The sequence below is a fragment of the Vigna unguiculata genome, chromosome 8 (assembly GCF_037176805.1).
Source record: "Vigna unguiculata cultivar grain cowpea cultivar isolate G323 ecotype 2 chromosome 8, ASM3717680v1, whole genome shotgun sequence".
NCBI lineage: Eukaryota > Viridiplantae > Streptophyta > Magnoliopsida > Fabales > Fabaceae > Vigna > Vigna unguiculata.
In genome coordinates, this window is record NC_140799.1 from 6,499,767 (window position 1) to 6,514,911 (window position 15,145).

At 28.7% G+C, this 15,145-nt stretch overlaps 2 protein-coding genes across 2 annotated transcripts; one reads left to right on the forward strand and one right to left on the reverse strand.

The window, feature by feature from the left end:
- The first annotated feature begins 798 nt into the window (after window positions 1-798).
- Window positions 799-5,359, forward strand: LOC114193321 (AmmeMemoRadiSam system protein B). The gene is given in 9 exon segments (XM_028083060.2): window positions 799-1,046; window positions 1,322-1,406; window positions 1,509-1,577; window positions 1,757-1,869; window positions 2,189-2,300; window positions 2,373-2,516; window positions 3,568-3,742; window positions 5,076-5,189; window positions 5,191-5,359. Coding segments are annotated over 9 exon segments (894 nt in total). The 5' UTR covers window positions 799-991; the 3' UTR covers window positions 5,218-5,359.
- Window positions 5,360-6,422: 1,063 nt separating this feature from the next.
- LOC114195532 (topless-related protein 1-like) lies at window positions 6,423-11,465 on the reverse strand. Its single transcript, XM_085665837.1, has 14 exons — window positions 11,383-11,465; window positions 11,079-11,258; window positions 10,053-10,166; window positions 9,825-9,977; window positions 9,598-9,698; window positions 9,103-9,113; window positions 8,795-9,001; window positions 8,437-8,547; window positions 8,132-8,314; window positions 7,865-7,993; window positions 7,683-7,778; window positions 7,171-7,353; window positions 6,924-7,087; window positions 6,423-6,774 (listed from the first exon to the last, which is right to left on the reverse strand). The coding sequence occupies exons 1-14, from the start codon at window positions 11,463-11,465 to the stop codon at window positions 6,645-6,647; spliced, it is 1,845 nt and encodes a 614-aa protein (XP_085521963.1). The 3' UTR covers window positions 6,423-6,644.
- Window positions 11,466-15,145: the final 3,680 nt, after the last annotated feature.

Here is a 15,145-nt window from a genome sequence, read left to right on the forward strand (position 1 = left end):
AACTCCTTGGAAGAAACACAAACGGATTGTTTGAAATTTTTATAATTTATAATAATATGAAAAATTAGAGTACATATTCAAGTAAATAATTTGTAGGTCTTTTTCATAAGTACAATCTTTGGCAATAATTAGAAATAGAAATCACAATAATGCAACTTTTTTAAAACTTAATCATATAAAAATAATTGTTATAATATACATATTTCGTTATTTTAATTCTCATATTTTCTTCTTTTTTTTTTTAGTTTTTGTAATATGATATTTTATTTTTTCGATTTCCATTATTAAGCATATTTTATTTGATATTTCGTTTATCACATAATCATTTATCCAATGATAGTATATGATAAATATATGGATTAAAAAATTATAGCCTGAAAAGTTATAAATATCGTGAGTATATAGTGAAAATAAGAAAAAAGTCAATAAAATAATAATTAAGTCAAAACAACAATAAGAAAAAAAATACCAAATACATTAGTGAAACACTAATAAAGTAAAATGAGAGAAAATAATCACGTGATATATAACAACAGTATAATAGTGATATATAACAACAGTATAATAATAATAATAATAACTAAAAGCAATAGGAGAAAAAAATGATAAAGTTAATTTTAAAATTTTGTATTAACTGACTAATATAATAAAATTCGTTAAAATAGATAATGTTAATATTTCTTTATCCTAACCAACAAATCTTTTTTATGAAGAAAAAAAAAAGCTACTAACTTTCTGTTGGTCTCAGATTTAAAACATGGATACATAATTTTCCTCAAAAAAACTAGTTATAGACTTGCAGCAGTAGTTGGAAAGAGAAAGAAGAATAAAACAGCTTAGAACATTGCAATCAGAGACACTTACGAAGTTAAACTATTTGAACAAAAGAAACGAATCGTGAAGCGTGTCAAACCCACTCTCACTCAATCCTTCAGCCCCTTCCATTCAGTTCTAGGTTTTTTGTTTTTCTTTTCCACTCAAATCCTCAATCATGGGCACCAAGCTCAGGAGACCCTCCCATGCTGGTTCTTGGTACACCGACAACCGTAAGTCCCTCAAATTATCATTCACGATTCATCAATTTTGAGTTTAATTTCACTGATCAGGTTCAGATATCGTTTTTTTACTCTTTCAATCGCTGTTTCTCTCTATACATGCAATTGGGTCGAAGTTTGTTCATGAATTAACCCGTTTGATTGTTTTGAACTACTTCATGAACAGTTAAAGTTTTCAACTTTCCATTGTTCTGGTTCATTCACCTGTTATCAGTTACACCCTTCTACTTGTTTTTTAATTTTAAAATTTTAATTGTTATTTTCAGCTAAGCAGCTTTCAGAGGAACTTGATGGGTGGCTGCAATCCTGTGGTTTGGCTAAGTCTCCTGAGGTGCGGGGAGTGATAGCACCGTAAGTGGAAGTGCCTTTTTTATTTTTGTTGATTTTGGTTTTTGAGATAAAGAAAGAACTCTGATGTGTGCTTGTGGTGCAACTGGAATGTTATGATGTTAGACATGCAGGTTATTCCTATTCAGGAAGAGCTGCTGCTTATGCCTTTGGAAACATTGATCCATCAAACATGTGAGTTTGTTTCTTGTTTGATTTTCTTATTGTTCTCACATACATTTTTGTCTTATTTCTTGTTCGTGGAAACAGGATTAGCTTGCTTGTTCTTTTGCTTGTTCATTTGTGTCCTCAGTAGTTTCTGCTAACTTATGGATTATTGTTGTTTTTTTCTTTATGTTGTATGGTGGTGCTAGTACACGTGTCTTCCTTCTTGGTCCTTCTCATCACTATTACACTCCAAAGTGTGCACTTTCAACTGCAACTGTCTACAAGACTCCCATTGGTGACCTGCCTATAGATTTGGAAGGTACCTCTATAACTGTATGAAATATTTAAGGATATTAAATTGAGATCATTCTTGCTTATATTTTCAGTAAGGATTTGAATGCGAGATTATTTGTGTGAATATAGTGTTCTTTTTGTAATATTGATGAGGAGGTATTCTATGAATTGAGAAAAAGTAAATAAGTAGATCATATTGATATAAAAAATCAAATTTATGTGTTCTGGTTTGTTTGTACGATGGTAGATTATTTGAATTGATTTGCTAAGATCTGATCCATTTTTGTTTGACTTTGATAATGGTTTCTTCCTCATTGCTCACATCTAACTTTTTGTTTTGCCAGTAATTGAGGAGCTTAAAGCTACAGGGAAATTTGAACTGATGGATATTCGTGTTGATGAAGCTGAACATAGCATGGAAATGCACCTGCCGTATCTTGCTAAAGTATTTGAAGGGTAAGTTTTGTTATATAGAGCTTCCTGTTTTGAAGCTATGCAACAAGGACTAAAATTCAAATACTGATGCAGGTACCAGGTGAAAATTGTACCCATTTTAGTTGGTGCTGTTAGTGCTGAAAATGAAGCTATGTATGGACAGATTCTTGCCAAATATGTAGATAATCCCAGCAACTTCTTCTCTATTTCATCAGACTTTTGTCACTGGGGATCTCGGTATGTACTATTTGTTTGTACACATTCAACTACCTCTGTTTTTACACATTCCACTATCCCCTCCCAAAGGGAAAATTTCTATGCTTAGGAATTACAGATTTCGATAATCATTAATATTCTTTGGAATCAAAGATTTTCGCAATTGGTTTTGGTTGAATTTTCCCAGTAATATTAATTATTTATCACATTAAATGATTTTACAGCATTAAAACCTTTTACAATTTGGGCTTTCCATGAGAACAATTTTATGGGAAACATAACTAAAAAAAAATCAGGGAACAAAATGTTTACTATGGGAAACAAAATTCCTACTTCTAATTCCTAAGGAACTAAAGACTTTCCTTCTATTAAATATTCCTCTACAGTAGTTTGAGATGTGTTAACAAGAGCACCCAAAAACAAACATTAACACTCTAGTATGGTTTTCCTTAATCATTTGTTTGACTAGTTAGATGATTTACATTGTTCAAATAATATGCTTGGAGCTTAGTACAATCCTACAAAACCAGCTTAAAAGTGTAAAGTTACTCTTGCTTTATGAGAACTGCCTAAGCCTTATCTCTAGTGGATGTGTGAGATTAACCACACCTTGCGCGAAGGTGGTCAAATGAGGTTGTTGCAATTAAGGGAGGCAAGGTATATAACTCCAATGAGTCTAGGATAGACTTTTTACCATTTGATTTTATAGCCTAAATCAATCTCACAAAATTAGTTTGTTAGTGAGAATTATCCAAACTTTATAAGCACTACTTAGGCCTTATCCCTAGTTGATGTGAGAACTAAAGTACTCAACACACCCCTCACATTCTGCACAATGAAGGTTCTCCAGAGAGACCACAATTAAGGCAAGTTATGGGTGATTTCAATTAAGGTGACTTTCCAACAAACAAATAGACTCCAGTGTTTTGAATGCTTTATGCTTCTGCTTATTGATCATGGTTATGTATGTTATGGATATCTCTTGTCTCATTAGTTTGAAGCAGATGTAGAATATTGTGCATTTGAAGATCTTTTTTTGTTGATATAACCTTCTGATTACATTTTGTTTCAGATTCAATTACATGCACTATGACAAGAAGCACGGGCCTATATACAAATCTATTGAGGCCCTAGACAAGATGGGCATGGATATCATAGAAACCGGAGATCCAGATTCCTTCAAACAATATCTGTTGGAGTATGAAAATACAATATGTGGAAGACATCCAATTAGTGTTTTTCTTCATGTAAGTTCCTTGTAACAATACTCTTATGAAAGGATCTCTTGCCTAATTTGAGAACCTTGATATAACTTGAAGTAAGCACAATGATAATATTGTATAATTGTTGTTGTTATTATAAATCCTGTTTTCTTATCACACCAATGTCAAACCTGATCCTCTAATCCTAACCTTATAGAATGACAAATCACATTCATCCCTACAAAACACTATCCCACAAGTATAGCCTTGAGATCTAGTGCCAAACTCAACAAGTTTATCAGTACATTGATTAACCTCTCTATTATGCTCAAAAGGAATAAATAGTATTACTAATTACCAAATAATTCATACCAAACAATTCAGCCACCTACTTTGAAGTTCCCAAGGAATGATTGAAGTGTTGGACTAAACTTGAATAACAAGTTGAGTCACTCTCAGTCAAGATTAGTCCAACTTTTGAAGGTAACAACTTCCATAGCCAGACTCACACGCATCACCTCAACATATAAAGGCACTATGAACACCAAGATCTGAATGGAAGCATGATGATCTTTAGAAATATCCCCACACCAGATACACCAGGTTAGAACCGCTGTCCCATCAGTTTTACATTTAAAACTATGTCAAGGTTGAGGAAGCCAAAAAAACAGGAACATAGGATGTACCTTCATAGGATGTATGTCTACTCCAAAACTTTTAAGAATAATGAGCTTTGGTGTTGGGCATCATTCAACCAGTACAAAAATTCTAGGTCCAATTGACCTCAACATATTTGATGCTTTAAGTTCTGTCGTAGTATATAATGTATGATTAACAAAGAAGGTCTTATTCCTTGTTGTCCAAATAGCTTTCATAGAGGTTACTAACTAGGTTGGTTTTCAATTTCATTCGTTTTATTTGTGAGGCCAAATAATATATCTAGCTCTCTAAATTTTCCCTATTTTTATGTCACCAGCCTAAATGAATTATTTTTGAGTCCATCAATAGGTAAATGTTTGAAGTCAGTGTCTTTATTATTGTTGATCTTGGGATTTCATGAAGCATTACTTGTGATTTCACTATTGTACTACTTGTGAATTTGAGAACTAGCTTGAATCATCTTTTTGTGAAACTTGAAAGATAAGATTGCAAAATCTAGTTTCACTTAACTTGCATTTTAGTAGTTTCTTCTGCTCCTAGTTTAAAAAAATTATGTGTTATGTTTTCCAGCATTTCTTGGTAATAAAATTGAAGGATGCCTATCTGGTCTTTATATGGTATCTCTTGATCCATATATTTGGTAGCTTATAATATGGAATGAGTTTTTCTGTTCGTTGCTGATCCTCTATTTACCTTCAATGTTTTGCAATTTGATCAGATGCTGAGGAACAGCTCTACAAAGATAAAAATAAAATTTCTTCGCTATGAGCAGTCTAGCCAGTGCAAAAGTGACAGGGATAGTAGTGTTAGTTATGCATCTGCAGCAGCAAAAACTGATGGATGAATCAAGCTCCAGTTGAAGGTCTTCATTTATGTGGCACTCAGCAATGTCATTTCCCTTAAATCGACTATTTATATTTAAGCTTTCAACATTTGGATATTATGTTCCATTTTTATAGATCATTCTCACTTGTCAAATAATCAAATTCTTCTATACTTTCAGTTGGTGCTCCTAGCTAACATTCTTGGACAGTTGTGACTATGAACATGCACTTTATCATGTTTTAGTTGCAACTGTCAAATTCTTAAATTGCACTGCTGATGAATTTCTTAACAAGAAAAAAGAAAAAACCTTTTTCGGCCCAAAATTGTTGAAGTTTAGGAAAATTTTGAGATCATCCAACAACCAAAACAAGAAGGGGAAAAAAATGTTTTTCATACAAAAGGTCTTGTGATTTTTGGTTAGTTTATAAGCAGTTTTGTTAAGGGAATTGTTACCTGTCTGCTGAATATCTTGGTGTAGATAATTAAAGTGACACGACAATCATTTATTTGAGATGTAATCAAGAAGATTTAATTGTTATAAGGTAAAATCTGTTTTTCATGCAAAACATTTCAACAATTATTTTATTTTTAAATCTAAATTGTGAGTGTTTTAGTATATCACGTTTTGGTTCAGTGTTAAAGTGTTCGTTAATTTCCAGAAATTTTTTTAAAACAATTTGTAGGAAATTTTTTTTAATAAAATTAAAAAAGTTCTAATAGCTAAAAATCACTTTGCATGGGGCAATATTTTAGAATAATACATGGTCGCGTGAATATTCACAGTTTCTCTAGATAAATATTTTGCTACCAATTAATTGATGATTTATTAATTTATTAATTTGATTGGAGATAATTATTGTGTGTATAAATCCAGATGAAATTACATTAATAGAGCAGTAAATGTACTATGCCTAAATTTTATACATCTTTATTAAATTAATTGATGTATTTTTTATATGAACCAAAATATATGTAATATATTATTTTTAAAATATAGAAAAAGTATAAATCATTTGATGAGTATTATTGTTTAATTTTAGCAAAATTTAACCTAAATAATTACGTAAAATTATAATTTAATCGTTGGATGGACTAACATTCACTTTTTATATAAGTTATTATTGCAAATTACACTTTTATAATTGAAGTGTTGATCACATTGAAAATTTTCCATTAAACAAGTTCATAAAAGTAAAATTTTTACCAATGAAATATCCATTGATTAGAGATTTATATCAGTAATGAACTTTTGACTTAGAAGAAGAAGAAGAAATCATAACTATATGAGGTGATTATATCAGAATTAGAAGATACTACAGAGTATCTTCAAAGATAATCATTCCTAACAATTTCTACTGATACAACATACATAACAAGTTAATGTTCTCTAACATTTCATCATCAATCAACAATGCATTGGTCTTAACTATTTAACTGAATGCATTTGAATCCCAAAGGTGCCTCAATGACTTTTCTTGATCCAATCACCACCTCCTTTCTGAGGCTCAAACACATAAACACTACCATCTGTGAGCCCCACAACAAAATGGTTTGGTTTATGTGGATGTGCAGCAATGGAAATTGGGTAGATGCTCAAACTGCAACAAATCAACAATATGTAATTTAAATTCAATGGAAATGCCACATATGCCATGGAGAAATTGATGGTCTATTTCAAATAATAATAATAATTTATCTGTAGTATGAAAATGTGAGAAATTTAAAGTCTAAAATTAAATACCTTGAAATTGGAGGAAGATAAGATGAGGTACAAATCCTACAATGAACTTCAAAATTTGTTGCATCAAATATTGTGACTGTCCCATCAACCAAAATGGAATACAAAATGTGACCATCTGATGAGAAGGTTGCTTGAGAGATCAGCTGTGGAATTTCTGGAACCCACTGTCATGAATGAAACAACAAATTCACTGAGTCAAGAAGAAAACAATGACTTTTCATGATATGTGAAGGGAAGAAGAAAGAACCTCATTGACACATCTTAGTTCTGTTGTTTCATAGATTGCAACATGACCAAAATATACAACAAGGAATTTTATTTGATCTGGATGAAACTGAATTTGTGTTTCAGATTCTAGCATGTGGTTTTCTTGTATTTGCAATTTTACATCTTTCAGCTTTTTCCACCCATTTGTATCCCATAGAATGATCTGTCAGAGAAATCATATATTAATAAGATACGAGTCCATCACATATAAGTTATTAACCTTATCTTCGGTCAAAAATTTTAAAACAATGAAATTTATGAATTTTTATATTATATGATACTCAATTCTATAACAATAATCAAGAAGTAGACTTTAAACTTAATTCAATCTCATAAAACCGATTTGTAAGGTGAGGTTTGCACCCACTTATATATTATAAATTTGTTTTATCTTTGATCGACGTGGGATGTTCAACGATAGTTGGAGCTAATTCTGAAAAGTAGTTGTGTTGTGGTTTGGCATGATTCATAGAAAGAACATTAAATACTAACCTGAGCATTTGCATCAGCAGATACAAGAATATTGGAAGTGCTTGAGAAAGCAAGAGTGGTAACTCTTTTAGAGTGACCCTCAAGCTTTTGTAAAACCTGATATAAACAGAAACCAGCTTCAATATTCTTTGAAACATGTAATGGAACATATCTTTGTAGAAGAGAGAAAGAGATATATATACCTGATCATCACGAACATTGTATATACTTAAAGTGGAGTCATCAAAGCCAATACCAAATATATTGTTATCTTCAGGGTAGAAAGCAAGACATGTTACCATAGGTGGTGGAGACATGATGGTTCTCAGAGTCTGAATTATGCAGTGTGTGCCATAAATCAAGTTAAATCATACCAATACCATCATTGCATGTCACAAATGTGTAAAAGGAGATTTCTGTAATGTTACTGTTTAGTTTTATGAATGTTTAAATCTAGAATTTTATATTACCTTATAGGAGACCATGTTGAACAAAGAGATCATGCCCCCTGAAGTTGATATGACATATCCACCCTGTTTTGATAATGCAAAACAAGAAACTGGGTTTGCACATTTGACAGATGAAAGGTCATTGATCATAACTTGGAACCCATCCTTTGGTTGCTGCAACTGAGGGCAAACCTGAACACTAGCCTACAAAATAATTGCCTCATTATGAAGAAAATCAATTGCTAAAAAGTTAAACTTTATGGTAAAAAACAAGAACAAATCACAAGAGAGGAAAAGAGAAAATGATATACAAGAAAGTGAATTACCTTGCCATCCAAGTTAAAGCCAGTGCGTGGCCAGAGCCAAACCAGATGAATACCATTCGATGCCAATGCCAGAATTGAATTCCCCGTATTGTTGTAAGCCAGTTTAACAATCTGCTTCATCAACAGTTAGTTAATCACAATTCTATTCTGATAGACTCACCTTATGAGTTTTTCTTCTGATAGGTTCAGGGAGATTTTGTATACACATGACTTGAATTCGATTCATATAAGAAATTGATATCATTTTTAACCTTTTTTTTTTTTAACATCAGATTAACGGATTAATGGATCATGTCATGTGTTGTGTCCAAACATTGTTAGAAAACAAATAATCTTAATAACTATATAAGTTAGATACCCTTTTTACTTCAGGATGCTTAGGGAGCTGCAAGAACTGGCACTGAGATGATGTGCCAATATCTAATGAATTCTTTGATTTGTTGAGGGATTCTTCAATTGAAACCTTTTTCACATCTCCCAAAACTCCATTGCAGTTTCCCTGAATAAGAAAATGATGAGACGTTGGTTCTGGTTGCAGAGTAAAATTATAACGAAACAATATTGGCTAAAGGTTTCTCCTATTAACCTGTTCAGAATCCATACTTAGTCTTCTACCAGTTAAAAGTTTCCACTCCATAGCTGCTCCTAAAGAACAAAAAAGGCTACATCATAAGGAGCTGAAATCAAGTAGTTATAATAATAAAAAATTATAACAAAAACTTGGGATTGAGACAACATGTGATAAATAAGCTACGGTGCACCTGTCACAAATATATGTATCAGATTCGGTAGTATATTTTATCAATACTTATCAATGAATTATAAATAAAGTATGTAATATAGAAATCAGAAAAAGTATTACTTTCATGATAACAATAATTTATAAATTTTTATTTAAACAATGTTTAATAAATTTAATTTAAATTTAAATTCACACCATAACAATCATATTTATCATATTTTTAAGAATTTTAGTATATTTTTTAATATGCATATATTATATATAATATTCTATTATATTTAAAATAAACATATCACATTAATATCATATCCCATATATCAACGTATCATATACATGTTATATCATATATAATTATCATATCCGTATCTCCTTATCTGTGCATTATAATAAATAGGCATGCAGGAAATTAGTTCCCTTACCTGAATTTGTTAAAGCAGATGCAGAAGGTTTGGAATTACTGTCATGATCCCTTAAAAGGTCAGGTTCTTGATCAGGCCTTTGATGCTTCTGCCAGTTTAAGCTAAGACACATGGAACAGTAAATAAATTTGATGTGTTGGTGAAATGCATATGCAGAAATCAATGTTGCAAAGAAGTAAGAAAATGTGAAAGCATATAAACTTCAAAGTAGGATGGTAGAGTGAAACCTTTGATTGAGAAGATGGCGTAGTCTGTGAATTTCCATGTCTGGAAGTTTTAGCTTACCAGCTAAAAGAGGATGCTGAATTATAATTTTCTTAATTTCATATATCAGATTCATCCTCGCAGAAATTGCATCTCGATATGTTGGTTTAATTTCCCTGATTAGGACCAACAAATTAGTTTTAAAATAAGGTTAAGCGTATCAAACAATGTATGATTTAATAATCACAGACCTTATATTATCAACTACCAAAAGGTGACAAAGGTCTTTGATCAACTTTTCATTCCCATGTGCAAAGATTTTGAGATCCTTCAAGAGGATGTCTAAGGCCTTGTAACGATCGTTACTACAAAAATAGAATGAAATTAACACTTTTACATGAAATACACACAGCCATGTTCTTCAAGAAACATTGTCAATTCTCCAATCATCAAATTTGGTCACCAAAATTGTTTTTCTCTCACCAATTTGAGGATCACTAAGTAGTTTAGCTCTTTAAAAGTGAACAAACGTGTATGAAGTTCCACAATCAAATTTTGATAATCTATATGACAAAAAACATCAAACAAAAATGTATTGTGGAAGTAAATAATTGATTTTTGATTGGAAAACAACAAAGGGTATTACGTCTAAGTTATGTCCTTTCAAAATTTATCTATGATTTAATATTAGGTTAATTAGTGGAGACATGTAAAATGAGAATTGTCACTACTTATTATTGGTCATCAAAATCCTATATTGAATAATATAAAGTAAAAACAATATTATAAAAATAAAGAGTTGACTTGAGACTTATTATCACAACTTTATAAGTCTCTTGGATGTAGGATGTATAAGGAATTTATAGTTGGATATCATAAGTTTACAATTTTTGTTAAAAATTTTGTATGAAAAATTTTGTATAAAAATTTATAGTTATTTTTACTCTTAATTGTGTATGAATTTACGTTTCAAAGAGATTATTTTCCTACTCCATTATTTACGACTCTTTATTTCTACTTTGCAGTGAAATCACCGTCATACTTCCTCACCTAAAACATCAAAGAGGGTCAATAGGATAATGACTTTAAGTCTATCTTGTCTTTACAAAATAAATTTTTAAAATGAGAACTATCTAATCTATATACTATAATTTTGCGTTATATTTAATCGAATCGACGTGGAATTTTCACTATAATTATGCGTTATATTTAGTTGATGTGGAATTTTCAACAAATTAATTTCATATTTTTCAATAACATAAAATTAAAAAGCTTACTTGTCCAATGCCTCAAAGTATTTCTGTTTCCTCATTTCAAAGTATATTTTGATTGAGTAGTCGTTGTCTTTGACTTTTGTGAACCCTAAAAGATAGTTCTCAGCCTCATCCCACTTGCCCTTAAGCACCATCTCCTCAAAATACTTCATGTCAAAGAACAACCCACTTTCACAACCAAGCCTATGAAACAAAAATCCAAGGAAAATTAACATGACAAAAGAACAATCACACACACATTAATTTAACGTTAAAAACTACACAAATTCTTGATTTTGTGTGGTGTAAGAGAAAGAAAGACACATACGTGAGTGCTGCTTCCTTAAAATTTTGGTCATGAAAGTACTTTAAGACCAATAGAGCAAGGTCTCTGTTGAGGTCAAAAGACATGTTGCTATGTTTTCCAATATCGCAAAGTGTTTCACTCATCAATATCAAAGTGTGTATGATGTAATGATCAGTGATAAGGTATTTATAATTTAATTAATGCAATACTATTAATTTTGTAACAATTTTTTTAATGTTTTATATTAAAATTATTAAATTTTTTTTATCAGTGTATATAGAAAGTATTAAATTTTTACCAGTATATAGAAAGTATTAAATAGAAGATAAATACAGTTTATATATCTTGAAACCACAAAAAACATTTAATACTTATCATTCAAAGTATACTAACTTAGAAAATTTGTAAGAAAATATGGTAGAAATATTTATATAAAGGATGAAATTAGAGAATATGAAATTATTATTCTTTGTATAAGACTTTTTTAGGCGTATGAAAAAAAGGTATATAGACATGAGTGACATGGGGGAGACGAGAGAAAAATTATAGGGAGAAAAAGAAATAATCACAAATCAAATCTTAGATAAAGTTTAAAGTATATTTAATGTAGTAAATTATTGATTAACTTGGAAAATTCAATATTGATTTTACTGAAAGTAATAGATTTTTTTTTATTGAAATGGGATAACACATGAATCATAATAACACTATACAAACGATCCTTTTCAAATTAAAATTATACTTAACCGTGTAATCTTCAACAAAGAGAGGTCGGAAAGGTAGGAGAGTTGATATGATATTTAGTGAGAATATTGTTAAACAATAAATGCTGATAAATGATGATTTAATAATATATATTAAATTTTTCTCTCTCCTATTGAAATTATTTGTATTTCATTAATTGGTAATTAAAATACTTATACATTTATATGTGGGTAGGAACTACAAAGGTTATAAAACGATCATTTATAGTTTCTTGAATTACTAAAATAATAGATGAACTTCTTCCAAAAGAGACTAATTATACCTATCACCCAATTAGTAATTGAGAAATACAATTGAAAATAAACCAAAATAATGCCTCTTAGTTCCAATATATTTGAATACCACTGATACAAATTTTTCATCAACCCATTATCCATAATCTATTTATTCAAACGTATAAACCATTTTCTTAATCTCCAAAATCAAGGGTGGAAATTTATTGTGCTTGAAGATATCTAACTTTTAAATGGTTCCATTAATATATATATATATATATATATATATATATATATATATATATATATATATATATATATATAAAAGTTGTTAGTTTGGATCAATTGAGATACCAATTTATAAAGTAAAGAATTAATGGTTACTAAAATAGTTACTATTATTAATAGAAAATTATAGTTGATCTTTAAATAGGTTTCTAACTTTAACTATCAAAGAAAATTTGTCACTAAACATTAATTACTAAAGTTTTTTCTACTAAGGAAATTGGTTTCTAAATTATTTTCTAATTAATTAGTGATCAATTTAGCGACTAATTATAAACTTTTATTCATAGTAATGACTATTTTAGTAATCAATATTTTTTTATTTTATAAATTGGTATCTAAATTGGTCAATGACAAACAACTTTTGATCATTGAAATTGGTTATTAATGAAATATTTTCTTGTAGTGATATATATATATATATATATATATATATATATATATATATATATATATATATATATATAATAATTATTACTTTTATGGAACTGAACTTATAATTAACAGTTAATATTAATTTCCTTTTTAATTGTTCGACTATTATTCAAATCTTGTCTGTATCTAACTATAGTTTATAAAGTTTAAGATTATATTAATTACTATTTTACTAATTATATCTTTACTTTTAAAAGTAAACAAAATTAACATACTTTTCTACCGGGCTCTAATTAAATAAGAGCGTACACCTAATTATATTAATACAATACTCAATTGCAAATACAAATGTAAGTTATTTTATGAAGAGAAAAATAATTACACTTTATTATTATAAGAAGAAAAAAATAGATTATCATCAATTATTATTTAGATAAAAAGAATGTTGAAATAAAAATGATATTATTAAAAAATTTATTAACAATGATAAAAGTTTTTGTTGGTAACATAGATATCTGTAGCAAGAATTTTGTGTAAGATACATGTGATAAGAAGAGAAAATTTAGTCTAATTTTTAATTTAATATACTAAAAATTAATTAAGTTAGATTCTTTTTTATTTCTTTTAGTCTAAATAACTGAATTACATAATCTAATTAAAAAATATTATTACATTTTTAATTCCTAAAAAATATCACAATTGTACCGTCCAAAGTTATAAAGTCAATTATTTAAAATAAAATTTTATATATATATATATATATATATATATATATATATATATATATATATATAAACTGAATATTATACTTAAGATATAAAATAGTTGTACAATTCATTAATTATAAGGTTAAGTACGTTTTTAGTTTCTGAATTTTGATTTAAAATTAGAATTCATCTCTGTCTAAAATTTTGATTCATTTTTGTTTATAAACTTTAAAAATAAATTAATATAGTTTTTTTAACCCAATTATATTTAATTTTTTTTATGTGTTGTTAAATGTGTTCATGTCGGTATTAGAATTGCTTACACCGTTTGACATATTCTCAATTCAATATTATTGAAAAATGTATTTGACATCTCATAAAAAATTAACATAATTAAATTAAAAAGACCGTGTCTATTTATTTTTAAAATTTAAAAATTAAAATATATTAAAATTTTGAATAAAAATAAATTTTACTTTTAAACGAAAATTAAAAACATATTTAACTCTTGTACAAATTTTATACAAATTTATGAACTTTTATCTCTAAGACGTGCCAATAAATTTTTTGAAGAATACGTGTCAACTGTATAGAAGTTCAGAAGATTCACGTCACATCATGGTAAGTCAGAAATTGTTGATTTCGCAACAAAGAACATTTTTATTGTAGTTATAACGTTTAATGAGTTATAATCTCATACGTTTGAATTCAAAATTCTAAAATCATGTTCGTAATACAAATATTCATTAATACAATTTAATGAATTAATTATGTTATTTTATTTTAGATTAAATATAATATTTATTACTATTAAAAAATTCAATTTGATGAGTAAGAGTGTTGTCAAGTTTTAGAATCATAAGAAACTCGGAAAAACAATAAAAGATCTCGTAAGTCGAAGATAGTAAGTAGACTTATAAAAGTCACGGTTGTAAGAAAAAATTATATCCATAAATGTAAAATTATATGAGAAATGATATTTTTGAAGTGATAATTTTAAAAGTAGTAAAACTTAATTATTTTAATATTAAAAGATTGTGGTATAAATAGTTTTTTATAGATGAGTTTTATTATTTTAAAATTATTGAAATTTTTATAGAGTTTTCTGATTTTTTTTAGAAGTTTTCGTTTTTTGATTGCCTAATTGAAGATCTGAGACTCTATGAGTGATCTTTGCGATGAGTTCTTCAATTTAAACTGATCAGTTCCTCAATTCGTGTAAGTTCAGTTCCAACCATATTTTCTTGGTCTTTTTCTAGTTTTTTTACATGTGAGGCTTCTCTGCTTGCATATGTTCTTTTAATTTTCTATATGAGTCTTTGTTGATCAATGAACCACTCGGCCATCTCTCCTATATAATGATGCCCAGGAACCGATTGAATGGTGAATATTGAATCAATCCTATTTTTCATAAATGCATAAAACCTATTCAAACTA